Source organism: Cyprinus carpio, chromosome A9 (genome assembly GCF_018340385.1).
Source record: "Cyprinus carpio isolate SPL01 chromosome A9, ASM1834038v1, whole genome shotgun sequence".
Lineage (NCBI taxonomy): Eukaryota > Metazoa > Chordata > Actinopteri > Cypriniformes > Cyprinidae > Cyprinus > Cyprinus carpio.
The window spans coordinates 24,422,036-24,447,217 of record NC_056580.1 but is presented as its reverse complement, the minus strand read 5'-3'; the positions used below and the strand labels follow the sequence as shown (position 1 = coordinate 24,447,217).

The 25,182-nt window shown below is 35.1% G+C and overlaps 2 protein-coding genes across 8 annotated transcripts in view; both read right to left on the bottom strand.

Moving 5' to 3' along the window:
- Window positions 1–1,433: 1,433 nt before the first annotated feature.
- LOC109096078 (protein phosphatase 1 regulatory subunit 1C-like) lies at window positions 1,434–20,395 on the bottom strand. 3 transcript variants are annotated; one of them, XM_042764220.1, is made up of 7 exons: window positions 20,237–20,395; window positions 19,918–20,094; window positions 18,185–18,245; window positions 12,575–12,609; window positions 12,175–12,241; window positions 4,074–4,229; window positions 1,434–2,321 (listed from the first exon to the last, which is right to left on the bottom strand). In XM_042764220.1, the coding sequence occupies exons 2-7, from the start codon at window positions 19,996–19,998 to the stop codon at window positions 2,227–2,229; spliced, it is 495 nt and encodes a 164-aa protein (XP_042620154.1). In that variant the 5' UTR covers window positions 19,999–20,094; window positions 20,237–20,395; the 3' UTR covers window positions 1,434–2,226. The 3 variants fall into 3 exon arrangements, with proteins under 3 accessions (XP_042620154.1, XP_018965300.1, XP_018965301.1); XM_019109755.2 differs by lacking the exons at window positions 1,434–2,321; window positions 4,074–4,229 and adding exons at window positions 5,470–6,071; window positions 7,035–7,238 and having other exon boundaries at window positions 20,237–20,390; XM_019109756.2 differs by lacking the exons at window positions 1,434–2,321; window positions 4,074–4,229 and adding exons at window positions 5,470–6,071; window positions 7,035–7,238 and having other exon boundaries at window positions 19,918–20,099; window positions 20,237–20,354.
- Window positions 20,396–23,665: 3,270 nt separating this feature from the next.
- LOC109081812 (protein ITPRID2-like) overlaps window positions 23,666–25,182 on the bottom strand; it is a 43,874-nt gene continuing 42,357 nt past the window's right edge. For 4 of the 5 annotated variants that reach the window (XM_042764211.1, XM_042764213.1, XM_042764215.1 and 1 more), the window contains one exon: window positions 23,666–24,689. The gene's annotated coding sequence lies outside the window, so the exon portion shown is untranslated. The remainder of the gene's footprint in view (window positions 24,690–25,182) is intronic. The other variant, XM_042764212.1, reaches the window with a different exon arrangement.

The following is a 25,182-nucleotide window of genomic DNA, read 5'->3' as shown; positions in this document are numbered from 1 at the left end:
GCATTAATTTTTTTGTAGAACAGCTGCCTGTTTAAATCATGAGCCAGTTTTTTTACGGTAGAGGTATATGTCCTCAAGGGGGCATTATTTCATTTTAACAAAACCACATTCTCCAAATGAACAAAAACTGTGTCCCTTTAAATCCATACAGTATTATAGCTCATAGCAAGTGTCTAAATAAATGTTATATACATTGGCTGTGTTTAGAATTTGGAGAATACTAGCCTAATACTCGCCAAATACTGTGCAGTATGTACTGTTTAAAATAGTGAAACAGAATATATTATCTAACAATAAACATTTAAATTTAAAGGAACATGCTATGTTTTGTGTTAAAAAGTCTTAGTCCAGTGTTAGAAATCACTAATATTGCATTCGTTCGTCATGATACACTGGAAATGAAGGGGCCAAATCAAGCAATTTGGCAAATGGAGTAGATATATACTGTGCCCTGTATACATACTGTACTCTGTACTACAGAAACACTGAACACAGCCATTGTCTGACACACACGCCCATTGTGCATTACACTGTTCTTTAGAATCTCAAATCAATCATGATGGTACTAACCATATGCTACCAAATCACTGTATCATGTTTTATAATGTTTGTGTGAAAATACTGATCTTTTTTTTTTTTTTGCATTATATATGACATAAACTGCCAAAAACAAGATATTTGTCATTTGTATCTCTTTTAAGGTCTGCAGTGGCTGATGTGACATCCGCTGTCTTCACCTTCACACATTATGAAAGTACATTGGAGCTCAGGGTCTGTTTAATTGTAGAAAGTAAGTTTATTAAACAAACAAAAAAATAAATAAATAAAAATTAAATACTGCATCTCATTTATCAGTCAGGGAGATGACAGAACACCTGCAGAATATCTGTAAAAATCTCAATGGCTTTCAGATGAAATTTAGTTAAAGAATTGTCTAGTAAAGATGAATCTAATGAAGGAAAAATTTACATTTACATTTTTTTTCATTGATATTATTTTCTGTACAATTAAGCACATCTGTCCACAAAGTCTTATGATGATGCCAAAAAAAAAAAACTTTTCTAGATGCAATTATATATAAGGTATATAGGGTAAGATTAAAAATTAAACTTAGAATGATAAAAAAAAAAAAAATAATGCATTATTGAGAATTGTAGAGGAGAATTTCAATTGTAATGAAAATGTTATCATGCAAAAAAAAAAAAAAAAAAAAAAAAAAGAAAGACAAAAAAATAAAATAAGGGGGGATGGGGGTCTTAATGGCCCCCCAAAAAATGATTTATCTTTTATGCAGGTGAAATGTACCTAGACATTTATGAGATTCTGTTTAGACTTCATGATCTATATCAAATGCGCTATTGAAGTCACCAGTAAGACATGTAGAATGTATGTTTTGTAATTCACACAATATATTTGTTGGAAATACTTGTTCATCAAATTTACTACAGATTTATTGTTTCAGAAAAATATTAATAGAGTGATGTTAAAGAGCGGGCATATGTTCAAAAGCATTTACATTTACTACATTTGCTCTGTCATCTTGTAAAAACCTATTTTTGACAGTATTATAACACATTGATGAAGATTGATTATTTTTGGGGGAAAAAATGTGTGTGTGTGTTTGTTGCAGAAGATCTAAAATACTCTAACCATGTTAGCATGTACAGTATCAAGTTTTAACTCCATGTATAATGCCCACGTTTCAGACACTCATGTCAAAGAGCCATTGGGCTGTACAACAGCTGTGTGGGACTTCAGAGTCATATCTGCATACAAAACAGCCATATACTGTACCTACAAAAATATTGCTTCTTGTCAGAGAAAGTTTCATCAAAGCCTCAAGCACTTTCCACAAGAGGTGATCAAAAATAACATGGCAGGATGTGATTGGCTTAGCAATCCTCCCCATGTATTGCTAAATCATCTGGAGAGTATGAGTTTTCTTACACTTTCATATTACAACTCATGATGAATCACAACTACATGAAAGTTAATATATTTTGAAATAAATCACAATACCAGAGAATGTATGGCAGGGATAAAAAAAAAAAAAGTTTGAGATCACTATTAAAAAAAGCCTCTTAGTGTTTTGGGATAAAATTGCACAAATATATTTAAAAAAAGGCTGTGAAATGTACTTTCAAACTTGGGGGTGGGTGGGGGGGTGGGGGTACTGTTCCCATACACTATTATAAATTACATCACTTCCTCATGTAAATCAACCAGTTACTCCATCTGACTGTCTTGCCATTCCCCGCTGTTCTCTTCTTCCTCCTGGAAAAGTGAAGAAGGGTCTGTCTGATTTTTCAGCATCTTTATCCCTGTGAAAAGAGGAGATTTGGGCAACAGTCAGCTTTCAACTTTCCATAACAGGTGTGACTCCTAAACCGGATTCACACAACAGCTTACTGTATGAACACTGAACCGTATTAACAGTACTGTATGAACAAGCCAATGTCAATCCCCTTTGTTCTCACGCTACACTTGACTATTACCTGGCTGTAACCATAGTAACATTGACTAAATTAGATGATGATGTCGATAACAGTAGAATTTATTTTGTAAATTGACGCAACGCGATTGCAGCCGTCAAATTTTAGTTAACCTATAGCAGAACCACCTGAGTAGTAAATTAAAACGAGTGACGATGCATGGCTATGTGATAGAAAACTAAGTGTCTGGCAGAGGGTGACTCAAGGCTGAAAGTAGCCTAATGTTAAACAACACACATCACAAACCCATCGTTTTAGGTGAGTGTCATGTCATAAAGTATTTTTAATACAACTGAATTTGCATTTAACTTGAACACAATTTAATTAAAACATTTGAAGTTATTATAACTCATTAATTTCCACGGTTATTCAAACAGTGAATAAATTATATAGAGAAATCGAAGAGTAAAGATTTAAATTATCAAAGAACTGTGTAGCCGCCACTGCTTCTGTCCGTTTGACTCAAAATCAGATGAAAATTACATAGCGTATACCCAGCCTTAGTTACTGTTGGCCCTTTAATGTGACATGACAGATCACTGTAGCACCTCAAGCAGCACGTGAATTGATAATTGCTTCCTCTTTACTAGTTATAGCACAAAATAAACATGAATGAACATCAGAAGGTATTGTTTCAACTATGGAAGGACATCAATACACCCTTTTCAAGTTCAAGTCCACCAATGTTAATCTACTCTCCTGTTTACAGTAGTTTGTTTGTCGGACAAAAATGGCAGATTCGCCATTACGATTGGTCAGTTTGCCTGTCAATCAAACTCCAGTCAGCGAGCGCACATACTAAACAAAACGAGACAGGGGTAGCTGCCAGAGATTGTCTTACTATTGGGAGGTATTGTATATATGGTAGGGCTGCACAATTAATCAAATTTCTAATCGCGATTACAATTATGGATGCCACAATTACGTAATCGTTCAAAGCGGCAATTAATCATTCAAAGTCCACTTATGTTAATCGGCATGCTTAAGATATGTTTTGTTCTTTCTACATGATATCTTAAGGGTTTTTCCATTGTTTTAGTTTTAGTATAACATTATAATACCATTCATATTTTTACTTTTTTTTTATAATTTAAAGAAGAAACCAATCCGATGTATAGTTGACATTTGAGGCTTAATACCATAGAAAAGCACAAAAGGTTTTTCAGTTAGAGTGTTTTCAGCTTGTTTATTTTCATATAAAAATACGGCATGCAGCTGCATCAAACAATGGCATAAACATCATTCAATGTAAATTGTGATAATTGTAATTAATAAACGCAATTACAATTTCAAGGGAATAATCAACTATTATGATTTTTGTCATAATTGTGCAGCCCTAATATATGATTAACATTGCAGCATTGTATTCTCTTTTGGTCAAGCATCTTTTTGCTAAATTCTCAGGTTAAAGTTCACAAATGTTCATATGCATATGAGCGATATTTAATAGAACAAAAGACTGACATGAACCAATGGACCAACAAACAACAAATTAATATAATATGCAAATCGTAGTGAAGCTTGTCCTACATGTCATGTTTCTCCAGTATTATGTATTATGTGATTATGATCTGGTCCTACCAGGGACGAAGGGTGGCTGGTGCTGGTATGGTGTGTCTTTGCGTCGTGGTGACAGGTCTCCGGGTTCCTCAGACAGTGTGTCCAGGTGTTTTTGAGAGAGTTTTGGAGGATGATGACTCTCTCGTTCCTCTTGCTTGGTATCACTGTGCTCTCTACCTGCAGGATGAACACAGCGTGAGTCCCAGCATGCACCTGTCCCTGTGTGATCTGACTTACCCTTCTAGATCCAGTTGACTAGGCTAAGTTAGTTCAAAGGTTGATTGCGATCATCTCAACGCAGAAGAATATAGACAATAGGTATGATAAGCTTTTTTCTTAAAAGGTGAAGTATGGCATTTTTGAACAAACACAACTGCAGAATTAATATTTTTTATATATTATTCTGGATGTAAAAGCTTGTTGACCATCTTTGTAATACAAAATAGACAAGTTATAAGTTATTTCTCGTTCCAACATTTCCTGATGCTCACAACTGTTCTGTTGTTACAACATATTTTCAAATCAGCAATAAAATCTGACAACATGTATCACATTTAGAAGCAATGCCTTTATCAAAAAGCTGAACAGAAAAGCAAGACTTTAATTTTTACAGTCGCCATGCTAAATGAGGTGATTTTTCCCAATTATTTTTCTTCTCTTTCCACAGAGAAGAGAAGCTGGTGTGGTGCTGTTAGTTTGCACAGAAGTGACATACTTCACCTTTAAGCCTCATTATATGTCTTATAGCATAAATAACACATAGTGTGCTGCAGGGATGACATATTTTTGTAGGCCAAACCTGGAAATAAGTTTTCTTTTTAGCTGTTTCCATTGTCCTAATGTCTGTTTTGGTTAATTGGTTAAAATAAATATTTTAATGTTTTATTCTACAACATAAAATACAACAGTAATACCTTCTCATATTAATAAACTTCATCCGAACAGGTAAACTTATCAGCTCACTAGTAACTTTTACAATCAAGCTATTTTTATTTGCACTTTTGCAAAGTATTGTAACTCAAATTTTAGGGACTTTTTTTGCCTAATATTTACAGTACTCATTTACACAATGTACTCATCTAAAACAACATAATTACCTATGCATTAAAAATAATTGTTTAAAAGTGAGAATTCATCATCATTGAAATAGCCTGGAAAAAATTAAAATAAAATCATGCAGCCATGGTGTAGTTTATAGTCTATGTTTAGCTTTTTACTTCTGGCGATTTTATTTAGGCTTCAAAAAGGTTAATTTGTGAAGATTATCATGATGAACAAATCATGTAAGTATTATAAACTTTTGTTGGTCACAGAGCTGCAAAAATCCAAAAGCCAGTGGAAAAATCCTGTTGGGTTTTTGTTGAGGGAACAAGTGTGATGCTAAATTTAAAGAAAAAATACGTCATCACTGCAGTGCTCTATTAGGTCTTTGTTTACTTATCTTAGATGATTGAAACATTTTGGAAGTGGGAAATGAAGAACCAAAATGACAGAAACATTAGATAAACAGCACTTAATCAAAATTATTTACATCATTCCTTTTTTTTTCAAGCTCCAAAAAAAGTTTATTTCATTGTCTCTATTTCACAAGTAAATCCATACCCATAAAGAAATTATTACAACCGATCTGAAAGTGCCAAAAATATGCTGCCCGCATTTCTGATGCCACAGATATACATATCGGAAATATTTCAAATGCCATTTTATCAAATAGAAAAACAAACAGAACAGATCACTTCAGTACAGATTTCAGAGTGAAGAACAAGCATTACATTTCACACAAATAAAACTGATTAAAGGAAGTCATCACTTTGAAGTGAACTTAGAAAGAGGTGAGAAAGTACAGTATGTGTATTTAGAGAAAGCATGTCTTCTTATTCAGAGTCCAAAGAGTAGAGGGTACTGTTAATGTTTAGGAAGGGTCTACGGTGTGCCAGGTACAATATTACAGCTATCGAGAGACAGATGAAGGACTGCTCAAGTTTTTCTGCTCACTTCCTGAGGTGTCTGCTGTGTCTCCTGTATATGAATTTACAAAACAATGGTAGTAATAATATTAAAAATAATAATAGAAAAAAATAATAAAAAAAAAACAAAAATAGAGAGACGGAGACAAAAAAGTCTTGTCAGTCAAGTGCAGCAGATCTTCCATCCAAGCAATCAGTTTTCTTTACATAATCGTGCACCAAGATATTATTTATGAAGGTTAAAACCACTCAAACTAAGATAATTAAATCAATTAATTAAACAGAAATGTTACATATACCAATTTATTTTGTATTATAAAAACTATTAATTAAATCGATTAAATGTACACATTTTGCAGTGCAAAATAATAGATAGATAGATAGATAGATAGATAGATAGATAGATAGATAGATAGATAGATAGAAACATTTTCATATCCACTTACATAAAACCACTGCATAAAATAAACCAATGCATTTCATTTATTTAAATAGATAAATAGATTCAGCTTGAATTAAAAATGTCCATTTTAATTTAGTTTAACTTGATGCACTTAAGTTAAAACAAAAAGGCTATAACTTTAATTAAAAAATAAAAATTGACTGAAAATATTCATATAAGAAATAGTATCTCAATGTACTAAAGTAACGCTGGCTTCAAGATATGAGTGTTAATGATAACAGACTTCATTTCCAAATCCTTATTGATGAATCATGAATGCACAGACCCAGAGTGGTTTTTCATAATAAAATATTTTCAAAAGTAGGCCTATTATTTAAATGCAGTAGTTTTGTTAAGGCTTTCACTGAATAATAAATTGAAATAAATTAATGATTTATTTAAGTGATTACATTATTTAATTTAGAGTACATTGGTCTTCCATAATTCTCTGCACAGATTTATTTTGTCTGTTTTGTCTGTTACAAGTAAGGGGTTGTTACATGTACTTTCCTAGCTACCTGTACCTGTAAAAACGGTATTACATCTGCTTCCCAGTTATTGTTCTGGACTTACCCCCGGCCCCACTGCTGCCTGGCTGCCCCTCAGTACTGACATAAGACTCATTGCCATTGGGCTCTGAGCTGTTGTGATTGGCCCACTGAGCTTCGTTGGCAAAATGCTGTGCTGTGATCGGACTGGGCGTGTCTGGGCTGTCAGAGAGCCCTGGCTCCTGCTGCTCCTGCCTCTGAAAGTGCTGCTCCACCACCAGCTGCAGCTCTGCACTCAACACAGGACACACAGCACAGCGCCACACAGTGGACACAGGCTATCAGCACAGGCGTGCAGTGTGTGGAACAGTGTGAGACCTCTGAACCTCATCCAAATGTATGACATCAATCGAAGTACACTTAACGGTCGGCTATGAAATGGAAAATGAATGACTTACGAGATGTATCCATGCTATGCATCTCAAACCAAAAAACAAAAGAACCAGTATTTAGGCATTGAAAGTATTTATTTAAACTTTTAAAAACTAAGGTCTGGGCAATATAGGAAAAACAATAACAACAACAATATTTACCTACATAGAATTTTACTAAAATTAATGATATTTTATGATAATATTTTATTAGTCATTTTTATAATACAATATAATATAAAACAAGGAAAGGATAGATTGTGCAATGAGTCTAATGACAAGCTCTTCAGGTAACTTAATGGCCTATATATATATATCGCCAGCAAAATCAACACAAATATGAAAAATCAAACCATGAATACTCAATATATTGCCCAGCCCTAGTTGGGCTGACATCAGTTTTGATCAACAGCACCATATTTCTTGTTGATGTATCAAAGTAGAGGGCTAATGCAGTGTAAGCTGATAGCTCTCTCATGAAGCAGATCTGAAAGCATCTTAAGAGCTTTCAGAAAGTTTCATCTGCAGAGCTCCAAATGTAACTGTCTGATGATGATGATACTTACAGGACTCATTTACACAATATACTCTTCTAAAGAACGACATAATTAACAATGTATTAAAAATAATTGTTTAAAAGAGAGAATTCATCATAATTGAAATAACTTGGGAAAAATAAAAATAAATAAAATCAAGATACAAAACAATAAAAAGTTGATCAGGGAATCCTAAATTATAAACTACTAGTAACAAAACAGAACTGTGATTTACACAAAGACGTTAGAGTGCAACAGAGGTAGATGAGTTTGTTTGTTCGTCAGAACAGATTTGGAGAAATGTAGAATTCCATCACTTGCTCACAAGTGGCCACCTCCCGCTCTCTCTCATGAAGCCAACAAGGAAGTTTTGAAGTTTTTCAAAAAATTATTTTGGTCCATATAGCTAATTTTGCCCTTCATGACAACTGTGAGGGGGGTGAATTTTTTTTATAACTCATCCGTTTAAATTATATTAAGCCTTAAAGTTCTGCATAATTAAGGGCGTGGCCACTTGAGTGACAGGTGGATTGTTGCTGCTGACGCTGCCGTCGAGCCAGGTGGGCATGGCTTCATCAATCAGCTCCCGGCTTTTTGCCCGTTTTCGATTATCTGGGAGTGATGCGCGGTGACGCGCTGCCAAGATGGCGACGGCCGCCTCCGCCCACTTTGCTGTTCAAAAATGCTCTTCAGGAATCGACTCGTGACATCACGGACACTACGTCCATGTTTTTATACAGTCTATGTTTGCTCACCAGTGGATTGTCTGCAGTGAATGGGTGCCGTCATAATGAGAGTCAAAACAGCTGATAAAAAAATCTAAATAATCCACAAATAATCCACAAATAATCCACACGACTCCAGTCCATCAATTAATCTCTGGTGAAGTGAAAAGCTATGTGTTAGTAAGAAACTAATCACTTATTAAGATGGTTTAACTTGAAACCGCTTCGTTGAAGAAACAAACACATCTACATCTTGGATGGCCTGAGGGTAAATTTTCAGCAGTTTTTCATTTTTGGGTGAATTATTCCTTTAAATTTGTTTAAGCAAAAAACACAAAAACAAAAAAAAATAATGAATACTAATACTTTTTTTTTTTTTCTTCAAATGACTGATCTCAGAGCTGGTTGGTATAATTCATGGCTTTGAACACATAACAGAAGAGTATTTTGAAATCCTAGTAGAGAAAATGAATGGGAAAAACGTTCCCACAATCAAGACCACTAAAAAGTAGGCACTCACTAAACAGCTACATACACTCAGCAGTTTTACCCTGGAATGAGTTCAGCTCACCACTTTGTCGCTATCCAAAGCAATCTTCTGAAAACTTTTAAAAATCTTTTCACAGACAAGACAGCCCTACTTACACAAATGAGGTTCTGACACCACTGAACCATGACTAGCCCACACCAGTACAGTACTTGGCATCACTGCAAATCAGATTGCTTTAGCTGTTTCTGCTAAAAGAATGCTGAGTGTTCATTCAAAACTGCTCTGCCAGGCTGTCCATTTGAGGCCGTCTCTCTAGAATGATGTATCTCTCTCTCCTCCCCCCACTCCAATCAATAGCTCAAGCTAATGTGAATTTAGCACATCCATGCCAGGAAACCTCCTCTACTATTAATCAACGAGGACTACACCACCACCCCCCCCCCCCCTCATCATCTTAATAACACCACTACTTCGCAAACAAACCCTGCCTGACAGACAATGCATGTTCTGGCATGTTGAGTGCATAATGGCACTTATGCGCAGGCGACCAGAGTTTGAATCCAGTTTGGATCATTTCCTGCTCTCTGCTGCCCTTTTAATTGGCAAAAATTAGCAATTATTAAAATCAACAAACTCTCTCCTCATAAAAAGGAAGATTTTTCACATTTTCACATGACATCACTGGAGTGGCAGGGTTTCTGTAGGTTTTATGAAGGTAAATTTAAGACTTTTTAAAGACCTTTTTAATACCAAGAAAATAAAATGTAAGGAATAACCTGAAGAGAACACAACACATAAGTAAGTTTTCTAAATGTAAATGTCTAGAGAGCACACAGCAAGTTGCATTAGCAACACTACAAAGATTGAAAATACAACTTACAACTGATCTCCATTTTTTTTTTTTATCAAATTAATTTTAATAATAAAAAAAGCTTAAGGCTTGAATAGCTCTGCTCCCAACCACTAAAATACTTTTTCTGTAACTTCTGATCACACTGCAAAAAAGGGATGTTCTTCCACAGTCTTGTTTTCCATTGCAAATCTAAGATTCCTAAAGGGATACTCCACCCCAAAATGAAAATTTTGTCATTAATCACTTACCCCCATGTCGTTCCAAACCCATAAAAGGTTAGTTCGTCTTTGGAACACAATTTAAGATATTTTGACCTTTGACTGTCCCATAGACTGCCAAGTAAATAACAGTGTCAAGGTCCATGAAAGGTATGAAAGTTATCGTATGAAAGTTACTTACTTTAGTATGATTAATGACAACATTTTCATTTTGGGGTGGAGTATCCCTTTAAATCAAAATAAATTTACTTGAGAAACAAAGTGACAAGAAAAAAAATATTTTTAAGTTGCTGCTTAAAATGGACAAATAGTTCAGATTAAAATAAAAACACTTTTCAATGAAGAGCTATGAATGGACACAGGCAGTGTATTATATCATGTACAGTGGGTTTAAAGTCTGAGACCACATTGAAAATCTGGTATTCAGATTTTAATTTTAACCCAGAAATATACAAATGTTTGGGATTCTTAAATATTTTAAACAATGAAGCATTCTAAATAAAAAATATTTACAATTCTGCATTATTTCTAGGTTACTAATCAAATCTCTGACAATGCTCATGTTATTATCAGATGTTTCTTTCAGTGAAGCTCAAGATGCTCTTTGGATGATTCTCAAATCAAGCTCGGAAAAACAGACGTGTGTTCACTAGTGGACTCAGACTTCGGACCTCACTGTAGGTGGTTAAGAGCGGAGGAACTGTGTTATTATTAGCAACTGATCCATAAGCACGTGCAGTGTGAGTAGTCTGTTGTGTGGGCTGCATGTGTGGGTCATTGGATGCAAAACGCCGCCTCCATCGGTGAAATATGTGTAGTGTGAATGTTAATGGAGAAGATGGCATGGCTAAGTAAGTGTACTGGGAATCATACTGTACACACAGATGGCATAGACAGATAATTTCTACAATGCAGTACATTTTCATTGCCTTCATCTATTATTTTTCTTAGATTTATTATTAACTAATTTTATTCTTCATTTTAAAAATTACTTTATTTCAGCTAAATTTCTCATGTTTGTTTAGTTTAAGTTGAAGTACCAAAATAAAAAAACAAAGAAACTAAAGCCTAATAAAAACTATAGACATGCTTTTAAAAAACAAAAACTAATAAAAATGAAAACAAAACTACTAACAAAACTACTAAAACTTTAACTAACTAACTAAATAATAATAATAATAATAATAATAATCTAATTAAGCATATAAACAAAAAATAAAGTACAATACTATATAAATTATACAAAAATAACACTGGTATTAACAAGGGATTTTGATGATCAATTTGTTGTTCTGTTGTTATGTTCTGTGCATCAATAATCAGAATCAGATAATCTTTATTTGCCAAGTGTGCAATAAGTGCACAAATAAGTAAGATTAAGAATAAAAATAGTAATAAAAAATATACTATACATGTATATGGAGTAAGAGAAGTAAATGTAGCAGAAGACTTTCAGTATGTACAGATGTACACATTATAAGTGTAAACTGTATAAAATAATAATAATAATGTATTATAAATATATTAACATAAAAACTGTATAAATATAACTATTAATTGGCTTGTTTGACCCTAAAACAATCCCTTTTGGCTGATAATGTAGAGTTACAGAAAATAGTATGATAATATCAATATTATCAAAGGTATAGAAAAATATTAAATGTATGTTAACTCTCATGAATTACTGAGAAATTTTAAACTTTAGATCTGTATTTATTTTTTTTCTTCCCATTGTATAAATAATCAAGTTGGAATTATTAAAATTCAAGTTTCTGAGTTTGGCCTTTTTTCTGAAAGTCTGGTCCCTTTATAGAAATACTAAATTATGACGTAAGTATATTCTTTTTTTTTTTTCAAATGTTACCAAACTCAAAAGGTACTGCATAACAGGAATGACTCAGATGGTTACGTAAGAGCCTGAAACATCACATAATATGCACATGGTGTATATGTTTGGATGCGGGCTTCATACCTCTCATGGTAGGTGGTGTGTAGACGCTCTGTTTCCTCTGGGCTGGAGACAGCTGGGCACTCTGGGCCTTGCGTGGACAGTGGAAAAGCACAGCGTGAGAGAGGGGATCTGATTTCACGCAGACTCTATTTCAGGAGCTTTGCTCCAGCAGGTAATCAATGACAACTGCATCAGAGCTCCATCCATCTCATAGCAAAGCCCTCCGCTGAGCATCTTAGCATAGAGACCTCTGCCAGATGCTTAGCTTACATACTGCCACGTCCACTAAGACAACTGAAAAGAACACCGTGTGATGTCTGATTCCATGATGTTGGATACAGGAGTGAGGGAGAGCAAATCTAATGCTCATTTTAAGTGCAAGGGTTAATCTCTCATCTCTGTTATTGCTTTAGATACTCACTTCTGTTTGATTGCTTGTAGTCTGCTTGTCATCTCCTGAATAATAAAAAATAACATATATACTTAAAACAAAAACCATTTCAGTGCTTTATAAATGTAGAAAATATATCTACAAATAATTTTTTTTATTCTTTATTTTTTAAAGAAAATTATACTTAGTGATTAGGATACATTGAAAGTATTGAAAGTGACAATAAATACATTTACATGGTTACAAAAGAATTTCTATTTCAAATAAATGTTATTTGAACTCAAAATCCAAATGGGGAGTGGGGTGTGGGGGTATATAAATATGCATCCTTGCATTGATCGGAAGTGACAGTAAAGACATTTATACTATTATGAAAGCTTTCTATTTCATTAATTAATTTTTCTTGTGCATCAAACCAACATACTAGCATGACATTCAGATTAATCCAAATCTAAAGTATGAACAAAAACATTCTTCTGTTTTTTCGAAAGCATTTTAGTTTAATGTTTGTCTAATATTTTTAAGTTTTACTTGTTTCAGATGTTAAAAGAACATATAAAAGTAACATTCACATAATGTTTGTAAAATTATTCAATTGACTGTTCCTTAATGTTCACATAACCTAGAAAAAACATAAAAAAAAAAAAAAAAAAACTGGATGTTTTGCAAGTTCAGAGAACATTCAGCAATAATGTTTTCATAACTGAATAGGAATGTTACCAAAACTTGGAAAAAGTGCTTCATTTCTTCTGAGTTTCTATCTCCACAAATTCTGTTAAAGGATGCTAAGAGCTAAGCCAAATTTAGATCAATTATATCTTATGTGATCCAAGAATGGAATGTGTTAGGCGACTAACAAAATTAGATTTTACATTCCACTCCCAAGTTTCTTTTTCATAATGCAAGACTGCATTTAGGCACTTTTTTTTTCTTTCTGCGACTGCACTAAGAGGGGTTTATACATTATTTCAGATGTTATGAAATGTAGAGTTGTTTGTTCATTTCAGGACTAGACCAATTTATCTTCCAGGGTCATCATGTTTCTTTCAGAGCATCTTTCAGTCAGCATCAGTTTCATGCATGCTCTCAAAGCTTATGGAGCACCTTGAGTTTGAATCTAGTCTATCGGCTCCAAATGATTTTATAAAGTACTGGAATGTTCTTATAATGTTCTTTTTTTTTAAATTATTTATTAATTGGTAAATTTTACAGTGAGGACCTGGAACATTTGCAATCTGGTATTATTGGAAGGTTGTTATAGCTGTAGCTTCAACATCAAATTATTCATTATAATTGCAGATTTTATTTCACACAAAAAGTTTTCTGATAAAAAGATGATGTTGTGTCTAATTAATTTTATTCAACGTTTTTTAAAAGAAGTCTATTATGCTCACTAAGGCTGCATTTATTTGATCACAAATACAGTAAAACAGTAATATTGTGAAATATTACAATTTAAAATAACTGTTCTGTATTTGAATATATATATATATATATATATATATATTTTTTTTTTTTTTTTTTTTTTTTTTTTTTTTTTCTGTGATGCTAAGTTGAATTTTCAGCATCATTACTCCAGTCTTCAGTGTCACATGATCCTTCAGAAATCATTCTAATATGCTGATTTTCTGCTTAAAAATATTATCAATTCTGAAAATAGTATTTTTGTGGAAACTACTTTTTTTCCAGGATTATTCGTTGGATAGAATGGTGAAGTTGATCTTTTATTACAGTATAAATGTCTTTCCTTTTTTTTATCAATCCTTGTGAAATAAAATTAATTTTATGATAGAAAAAAAACATACAGATATATTCCATCATCAAGTCACATAAGAAAATTTTCAAATGTTATTGCATTAAAAAAAATCTAAGTTGCATTTATATTGAAGAAATATGCACAGGATTTCTGCATGAACATTGCAAAAATGGTTCAAAAATGTGAAGTTAATTATAATGAACTAATTTGCTTGTTAAATGCTATTTGGTTTGATAATGAAATTCATATATTTGGAGGGCCATTATATACAGTATATTTAACATATACTGAATTATTTTAGTATGTAGTCTGTGTTTTGTATTGTACATTCATACAATGGAAACTATTATGTACTGCGAGGACTGTATGCACCACTACTGGACTGATGTTACACGTTTAAAGGGGTAAGAAGACTTTAAAAGCCCCTGATTTCTCTTAAAGCCACTGAGCATCTTTATTCCCTCACCTAATAGCCACTTAAGACTTGAAATGGACTCAAAGCAAAGGCTGGATTATGATTTTAGTCCTTCGATGTTAAGTAAAATCAGGGGCACACAGTGAACCACAGTAGCCAGAAGAGCTTTCTGCATTTATGGCCCACTGGCTCCACACAAGAGGTCCTTATTACAAAGATGTATTGCAAACAAAGTCCCTGCCAAAGCCACAGGTTCTGCTCCATGAACACAGGACCAAATTACCACACTAACAACAATAAAAACCAAGCCGCTCTTCAACATCATCTTCTGCTCACGGTTATATGGTGCCCAGTTTATGACAAGCAGCAATCGTGTGACGCAAGTTCATAAAGCTTCAAAAACTTTCTTTATAAGGGACCAATTCCAAGTGTTTTGGATCAGAGGAAGAAATGCCAGCCAAACAAAGAGGAGCTTGTTTTGTGAATGCAGCTTTGTGCGTCCCACCTCCTCAACACGCCCCTGCGATCTACATCAAAAATCAGCAGGGGAAAATAAGCAGCCGTTCTCCGTGCACAACCGCAACACTACAACAACCACCCAGTGATCCTCTGCATCAATCAGGAAAAACAAACAGCTCTGAAATTAACAGCACTTCCCAGTCATTTGTCAGGTTTGAATGGCTTTGCTGGAGAGCGTGTCATCTCTGTTGAGTAAGACCTGGCAACCATCGGGAGACAATAAACGCTCTTAGTCAAGGGAAGCTTGTGAGCTCATAACAAGGCCCTCTTCTCAAGCAGAACTGGCAGATGGCAATGCTGGCTCCATCCTGAAAACCAGTTGTCTCTGCCAAGTCAAACACAAGAGTATGGGCACATATGATCTCTGTGAGCTTCCAGCCAAGACTAGTCCTGAAAACTCAGATGAGGTGGATCATTGCTATGTTTATTCACTGATATTGAACCATTTGTAAAGATACTCTGACACTGGATGTTTGAGATTATATACAGTCGATATAGAAAATAATCACCCCCCTTTAAAACAATCACATTTTGTTGTTTTGCATCCTGAAATGCCTGAAATATAACACCAACATGTCGGAAAAAGAAAAAAATGTAATAAAAAAACAGGAAAAACAGCTGGATAAAACAAAAACTGTATCTGTCTTCATTTCAGCAATTTTTTTAAATAATTTTAAAGGGAGGTGATTCTATAATATAATAATACATAAAAACATTATTATGTAATGACAAAAGGAAAAGGTGGAAAAAATATATACCCATTTGATAATGTTTCACAGATTTGTCTCTCTTTATGTAAATACTGCCAGATGTACATATCATTAAAGAAGCAGCACCCAACTATGTGAAAACTTCTGAACATGTTGAGCAGATTAATTCAAAACAGTTCCTTGATACAGAGAGTAAATTTGACTTTACAGTTCTGTAGCCTGTTTTGTCCCAGTACTCAAGTATCACTGATGTCTGACCTCAAAGTAGCCAGCACATTTAAACAATTCACTGTCATGAGCATATGACATTATATGCTTCTGTAAAATTCTTCTGCCTTCAAGTGCTTCTGGGAAGTTCCAACTTACAAGCTTGGAATTCATAATTATGATGTGATGTGTTATAGATTTTTTCTCAAAAAAAATTAGAAAAATCACATATCTCTCTCTCCTCTTTTCACTTGACAAACACAGGAAGCGTTTTTAGTGCTAATGCAACACTGAAGATCAAAAGATGTGCATTAGGTGTGGAAATTATGCTTTATCTGTGTATTTGATCATTTTCATGCTGCCATAGAGAATTATGGGAAGTTTTGTCCCACAAGCCTGGCGCCTCATAAACGTTGCTAAATGAGCAGTGCTGTCTGGCACGTCTCATCAAAATGTGAACAAAGTCAATTATACAGACCACATTTACAATTAAAACATAATTATAAATGATACCAATTAGCTTCCACCTTCATTCTTTAATTTCCAAGCAAAAAAATTGTGATGGCATTCATGTGTGCTCTAATCGTGATCATTCTGACATGACTTGAAGGCAGCATTAGTTTAGACTCTGGAATGATTTCTCTACATTTACAGTGCCAAAAACACTGTTTATTGTGTGGGCTGTTGAGTGGGATTAGGGTCGAGGTTACCATGTTTACTGATGATGCTAATGTGCTGGCATTTCCCTCAAGTGGAAAACTTTATTGATTCTGCTTGCGTGTGGAAAACATATGAACTTACTCAGCAGGATGTAGGTTTGAAAACAAAAGTCTTCAGGTGAAGACCACATGAATGTTCCATGCAAGTCTTGAGGAACAACTACAGTACGTAAAGCCAGTTTCTTACTTTTAAAATGTTTAAAAAGGTAATTGTGAGTTTAAAATAAGAAATTAAGTGAGATCAAATGTCACTTTGAGATTTGCAATTGTGATATAAAAAGTCATAATTACAGTATAAGAAATAAGTTGCATATGATATGATGTCATATTGCACAAGCCCCACCCACAAACACTGACAGACTGTCTTGGTATAAGCATATCTCCGACCTCAGCCAGTTATAAGCTGTCTTCCCTTTTCTCCTCGTTTGAGCAGCAATAGCGAAAGGCTTCTATATTAACCTTCCAAAGTGTCATTTGCAGATAGCACATATAATTGAAAAAGTACGTCCCATCCATTTCCCAAATAACCCTGAATTCCACTCATAGATAAGCCGAATCGTTCTACATTGAGGTTAAACTCAAAGTTCACCCAGAAGAGACAACACTTGAAATAGATGACAGAGCTGTAGTGTGATGGTCCACACAGCCTGTCCGGTCGCATATGCTGACACCATAGGTGGGTTGTTTGTGCTGATAGCAGCCTGTTGACCGTTGCCATATTCACAGCGTGTTGTGTTGTTCCAACCCAAGGCTAGATTACAGACGCTCCGATGTGAAATGACCTCATCAGACCTATCAAGTTGTCCTTTAAACCAAAAGAGCACATTTCCTCCCGCAATATCATATAATGACTCTACATGAGAATTGGAGAGGGCCTATTTTCATAACAATACAGAAACCCACAGCTTTACATAAACAATAGCGAAATACGCCACAGCTGAAATACTACATCAATCGAACCTTGAAAAACACCTCCAAATGATGCACAATTAGACCAAATCTGGTTTGTTTTTGAAAAGAACAGTCATGAGGTCTAGTATTAATGCATTAGGGATGCTGATGCCAGTTAACCGAAGCAAATGAATAGAGTTAGAGCTTTGTTCAATGAGAGAATACTGAGAACTTTACCCTAAAGTTACTGCTTAATGAGGGACAGACCGTTCGCTGCAGATTCTTATCTTAATTTAGATACACAGCAGAGCTCTAGTTCAATAGAGCCTTGTCGGCTATGACCCAACAGTCCATATCGGCTGAACGAGCCCTTTCAGTGACTACAATGAAGCATCAACTTGTTTAATGGTTTAAGGCTCTTACCTGATGTACTGGGCTCATTGTAGATAACCAAAGTTGCTGGAGTTGGTCTGCGTTTGCGAATCTGAAGAGAAAAGAAATTCTATAAGAATTATACCGTCATTAACAAAAGTATTGTGGATGTAGCAAAACCCATTTAATCATGTTAAAATCACTATGATACACATCCTTGAGTGGTTTATTGGTTTAATTTAACACAGTGTCCTGCTGGAAAAACACCAAGCCTAAACTGGTCTTAGCTGGATTAAGCTGGTCCCCCAGTCTGACCAGTAGGAAAATGCCCCAAAACCACTCTAAAATGATAAAATTACATAAATTGAAATTGTAGTTGTAGTATTGCCATGGTACTTTTTAATAACAGATGGAACACGGGCGTAAAATGTTCATGCTGACTGATTTACCCCATGTGTCCAGACACCAGCATTTGCTGGGTGATTCACTGGGGTCAATACAATCAATTCCCTGAAGAAGGCTGATGGGTTTAGATCACTTTTAGCCTGACAACATGCTGTCTCAACACATGTGAAACAGCATGAGCTTACGCTCAACGATGTTGGCCACCTCCATGCAGTTTGAAATTTACCAGAACTTCTGAGTCAATTTTATAAGAAATAAGAGATGAACCTGTAAGAATTACCCAGAGTGTGAAAGAGATTGAGGAGCCGTCACTTGACCTATCGAGCCAGAACTGCATTTTCACATCAACGTTTGTTGATCACGTACAGCTGTTATCAAGCCCCAGCCAAATCACTAGAAGCACAACTGCAAGTTTCTCATGACCTCACTGGATGCTGCTGAATTATGAGGCTGGAAGGTAACATAATATGATCTAGCTTGGTTTTATGAAAATGGCCAAAGCTGGACAAAAACAGCTATGCTAAAAAAAAAATTCTAAGCATTCTAAGCATCTTGGATCCACTTGAAAACAAATACATGAAGCGAAGTACTAAAAGTACTTATAACAATCGCTCCTTCAGCTGCAGGTTCTGTAAAAATCTGAACTACTAGCCTGATTGTGCCAGCACATAAAATCACTGAGCCCTGAACCTGCATCAGATCAGATTATTTTATTTATTTAATAAAAAAAAAGGCTCCAAGAAACAAGAGCGAACACTGCATTAACTGATGGAGAACTTACTCAGCACAAGAGAGACTGCCAATGATTGGGCAAGCCGGCATCATCATAAAATCAACTTAACACTTTCCTGTTATAACATTGTCAGCAACAGCACCAACATCAAACACTTTTACTGCCGGGCATGAAGCCTCACCGCTGGATCCAGATCCATTAATGAACAGCTCTACTATAACAGGAACACAATAATAATATATTCTGCTGCACGAACTACAATTTTTACAAAGAACAAAAACACTTTTTTTAGCGATGCATGGTCACCCTTCGCACTCTTTGAATTACCCCTGTCAAAATAGTCGACAAAAACTAATTTGGCATGCAATACAGAATTTTGAAAGCAAACAGCAAATGTTTAATTCCCTCCTCGTACTAAAGTGCATGCAAAACACTGTTTGTTCAAGCCATTACTGTGGTGTGCATTAAAAAATTAAATTTTTTTAAAGCACTACAATCCCACTATGTATGACATCATATCATAAAACTGATTTTGGCAGCAATCTGCACAGATCTGATGCTTCAAGACAGCCTCAAGGGAGACGAAGAGCAATGCAGGCCAGTCTCCATTAGGCACAATGCAATAAAAGAGCCTCTCTCTACTTACATGCTCGGCTGCCTGGGGATCCAACTGGCTCTGGAAGAGTGGAACGGCAAACTGAATTTTCTTAGGGCTGTTGGGCTCCATGCTGAACGAGAGGCTGATGGAGAGAGAGATGGAGACAAAGTGGACCTTACTTATCAGCCCCTGTGTTTTCCTCTCCCTCCTGTATGGACCGCCTTCCTTTACTCCACGGAGAGACGGAAAGAGAGAGAGAGAGAGAGAGACAGAGAGGAGAGAGAATGAAAGAGAGAACGAGCCACACAGACAAACAGCAGAACAAATAGTCAGTCTGTCCTTCCCACATCCGTGTTGTCCCACTCACTTTGCTTTGGTCCCTTGTCCCATAAACCTCACAGAAGCAGAGATGGCTGCAGGTCTTCACAGTGCAAGTTTTCCGACTGCTCCAGGACACACTCAGATTTCTCTCTGCTTTGCTCTGTCTCTCTCCCTCTTTCTCTCACAATCATTAGCAAGACTCAGAGCAATGCAATATAAGCCCCCACCGGGACCTGCTGATGCTCCTACATTATTTATGATCCTGATTCAGGATGCTGTTGGCAGTTTTCACATCACATGGCCGGATTTCTCTTCATGGACACGGGTAAACTGTGAGACAAGAGAATGTTCTTTATAATGTATAACAGACTCGATCACACTGGCACTTCATTTATGGATTTTTAATTATTCAGGGATTTTTGGGAGGTGGGAATGATTTACTGTCCTGCTAAAGCAGTCGTTTTATTTTTAGCCAGAGTGGATGTAGTACAAATCAAGGGTTTAAGACAAAAGTGAGTAATGTTTTTGTGCAGTAACAGGCTATGTCAAATATTAAATGAAGATTCCTTTTCTTTAGATCAAATAGAGTCCATGACATTTCCAGGCATTATTAAATAAAGATTGCACTCACAAAGAGCAATTTCTAGCTGATATATATATATAAAACTTCAATAGACATCATCTGTACTGTTTAATGACACCTCAAATAATATGGTATATTGCATAGCCACATTCTAGCAATCGAATGCAAGAATGCCTTAGCAACCACATAGCAATGCCTTAGCAACCAACCACAACACCCTTTGTGCCACTTACAAAATGCTAAAATGTAGTTTTATATATTAATATTTTAAAGTTAAGCATAATTAGAATGCATATTTGCATATTACATTCACTTCCCAAGCATGAAAATCATAATTTTAAAATACCCAATTGCATTGTTTCGTGGATAATGAAAGTGAACTGTGGCATAATAGTAGGTGTAATAGTTCAAAGTGTGACCATGTATTGATCCTAACCGTAACCCAGGATAGATGCTACTGTATGCTGTTTGTTCGGGTCACTGGACATCTGCCAATGAGATAACTGCTATTGATCCACCTGCCTGCTTTGAAATAGGTCATTAGTCTGCGGCCTGTCTAAAACATAACCTGAAGGGGGAAATGGAGATATCGCTGCAAAACTGTAACTAATAGGGTTGCTAATAGTCAAAATAAATTATAAAAACAGTTGGTCACATTTTCTTGAACATATTAAAATGGTAGGCTTCAGTATGCAGCTAAAATTGAATTGGAAATTCTTTCATTAAAGAAAAAAAAAGTAAAAGGTTATTTTAAAAATAAATATACATTTAAATTCAATAATAATAATAAAAAAATAATAATAAAATACTTAACTGCACTAAATTGGTCAAAGGGGATGGGAATGTTATTGATATTTATTCATGGGAATATATTTATATTTAACACTTTTTAAACATATAAAAAAATAATGAATAATCAATTTGATAATTAGTTTGTTTGTATTGCTAACTTTTTTTTAAATTTTTTTTTGATAATTTATTCCTTGATTTTTAACTGGCACTCTACTTCAAAACAAGATGTTTTCTATTTTTTTCCCCCACTTGTTAAACTAGATTAAACAAATGGTATATTAAAGTCAGGAGTCAGCTGTGTAAACTGAGGTTAGTCTGGAAAGAAAGAGGGAGTGTAAGAATCCTGAAGAAACAAACAAAGAAATCAGGTCACCCTGTTCACCTCTAGAACAAACAGTACCAAACCACCTGACCCGACGTATGTTTACACCCTGTCTTCACTGCCGCCCATGTACAGGTTAAAGCATGACCTAATGACCCTCATCATCAGGAGCAGGTAAGACCAGGGAGGAAACTACTGGAGCTTAATGAACGTCACAGGGCGAAGGAGGCACAAAACAGGCACTGTGTATTACCCATGTCCCAGTGCGTCTGACAGACAGTTGCGCAAGATTTAACAGATATAGTTTTATTTCTCAGCAAGCGTAATTAATCTAAACAGCAGAGGTTTGTGTCACACAAGCTGTCAAAATTATTATGCATTGAGGTTTGATGAAAAATGATGTCATCACACTGACCAGGAGTCGATTTGTGTGTTCAAGAACACACAAGGACAAAAGTACAACCACGTCCTTGTGTTCGTGGGTTTTTGCCTGAAGCAAGAGGCTGAGAGATGAAGAAAAGTGGGATTGAGTGGTCGGGAAATATATCCAGCACACTCTCTTAGACGTGATGGCAAGTGAAATCCAATAGTGCTTGTAATAAAGTTAATTTTCCCTGACTACTCAGTCTATCTCCTCTGTAGACGAACACAAAACACCTTTATGCTGCTGTACTGGACACAGTTGAGCTGCTCTAACAGTTCAAAATGAAAATCCCACTCGATTGAGTTATTCAAGCCATTTCTGTTATATATCAGTATCCCCCAGGTCTAATGTAGCCTTTTTATGTTAATGGCTGCCCTTCTGAATCCATTCAAGCATGCCCACAATATCAAACTCACTCTACCGCCAACCTTCTATCTCAGAGACATGTTGCCATGGTAACAGTGGGCCGGATTGAGTTATCAAAATAATTTTTCTGACCCATAGGTATTTTCATCGTCATACTTGGCTAAACACAGCAGTAGGAGTCTGTCATTAACATTGTTGCCCACATTAAAAATGGTAAGCGTGAAGGACAAGCACGATCAGGCCTGAAAGAGCAGAGTTACTGAAAAAAATCATGAGCAAGACTGAAATACAACAAGGTTCTAGTGGGTGCTTATTATTTGGAACCCTTAAAAATGTTTCATATAGAAGCATTTTAAAGGTTCCATCAAAAAGGTTCTATACATATTAATGCAATAGAAATGTTTAGGGGTTCCAAACATGTCACACACAGGTGTAGTACTGTTCAGCTAACTATATAAGAATTCATGTTCACATTTAAACAATAACAAATAAATTGCTTACAGATCTGTTTAAATGCTTTAGTTAGCTTTCTATTCTATTCTATCAGTGTAAATGCTTTTTTAGATTAAATTATAAACCTAATAAATAATTATAAATAAATAGGGAATTCATGAGCAATATCTGCTTCATTTTTTTCATATTATATTATATTATGGATGGATTTGTTTCTTTGTGGATTATTGTGTCAGCTATTTAGACTCTCATTCTGACGGTACCCATTCACTGCAGAAGATCCATTGGTGAGCAAGTGATGTGATGCTAAATTTCTCCAATTGTTTTTTTCAATGAAGAGACAAAGTCATTTACATCTTGGATGGCCTGAGGGCAAGTACATTTTTAGGAAATTTTCATTTTTGGGTGAACTATTCTTTTAATTCTGCAGTAACCTGGAATATTCTGTATTTTTGTACAGTATAAAGATTGTAAACCATATTACAAACACCATCCACCACCTCCAGGAACACAAACAAAATTATGACTCGGCAAGTGTATGTACAAAATAAATAAATCTTTATTAATGATTTCCATTAAAGATTATCCCTCATGCATCCCAAGCAGAAAGGGAACATGTCCCCTGTTTCGAATAAATCAATTAGTATTACAATTCATTACAGCTTATACATAAAAACAAAAACAAAAAACTCATTCACAATGAGGAAAATTAAGTCGAAAACACTTTAAATCCTCATCTGAAGATTTGACAGACTATCCACTGCTGTTTGAAAGAAAAAAAATATGTATATATTTCATGGGCTTGCTAATGTGTGTGTGTGTATGTATGTATATGTATATATGTTTATATGTATGTTTATATGTATATATATATATATATTATATATATATATATATATATATATATTATATATATATAATTTAGTGCTTTTTCTTCTCACAGGACAATATGTTTATGAATGTGCTTTGAAGGCTTAAGTGTCTTAAGTGTCTGCACATTCAGTATGTGATAGACCATCAACAGGAAATGAAGACAGCGGTGTGCATTTTGAGTAGAACAGTAGTTGTGATTGATCAGTTCAAGTTTGAGAGAAAAAAAGTGAAATGTATTGCACAGTTAGTTCCTCACAGAGGCTGAATTCGAAAACAAGTCTGATTTCAGTAGACATTTTTGTCCTAGACAGACAAAGACACACTCACACAGAAAACTTTAGTTACCCACAGTCTTTTCAACCTCTGCAAACATCCAACAAGACCTGCATCACATACTTAAATAGATCCCAAAAGATTTATTACATTTCCGTAATATATGTACCAGACAGACACCACAATAAGCCTCGTGCCCTTTGCGGATTCGGAAAGTGGAAGATCTCAACCACTGCAAAAGTGGAATCTGGACTCAAAATGCATGAGCATATCCCCTGTAGCTCCAGTCCAGAAGCAGTCGAGTCTGGAAGGGCTTCACGGACCGAACAAGAGAGAGGTGCTGGGCCGTTCTCAGTGCAAAGCTTTAACCAGTGTTCGTTGTGACTATTTCACAGGATTTACTTCTTTATCTGCTGAAGGAAGCAAAACAGTTATTTACTGAGAAGATTGTTCCAAAACCTAGTGAGCTGCCTACCTACTGCCTTCTAAAGCAGAAAATTACACAGCCCACACAAACAGTGGGTAAAAAGTAGGGCTATGCATTACGGACAAAGAAAAACAAAAAAAACATTGCGATTTCTTTGATCAATTTTGCAATTTTGGTTTTAATCATGATTTTGACACACACGGACATGCTTTACAGTCATAAATGCATTCAGCGTGAATTTAAAACATATTTAAATTCAAATCGCGATTTCATGTCGATTTCGATTAATCGCACAGCCCTAGTAAAATGCTGAATTTTTTAATCAAGTGACAGTAAAGAATTCTATTTCAAATAAATAAATCTATCATGGTTTCCACAAAAATTTGAGTTTTTAACATTGTTAATAATTAGCACCAAATCGGCACATTGAAATGATTTCTGAACGATCACGTGACAATGAAGACCGGAGTAATGATGCT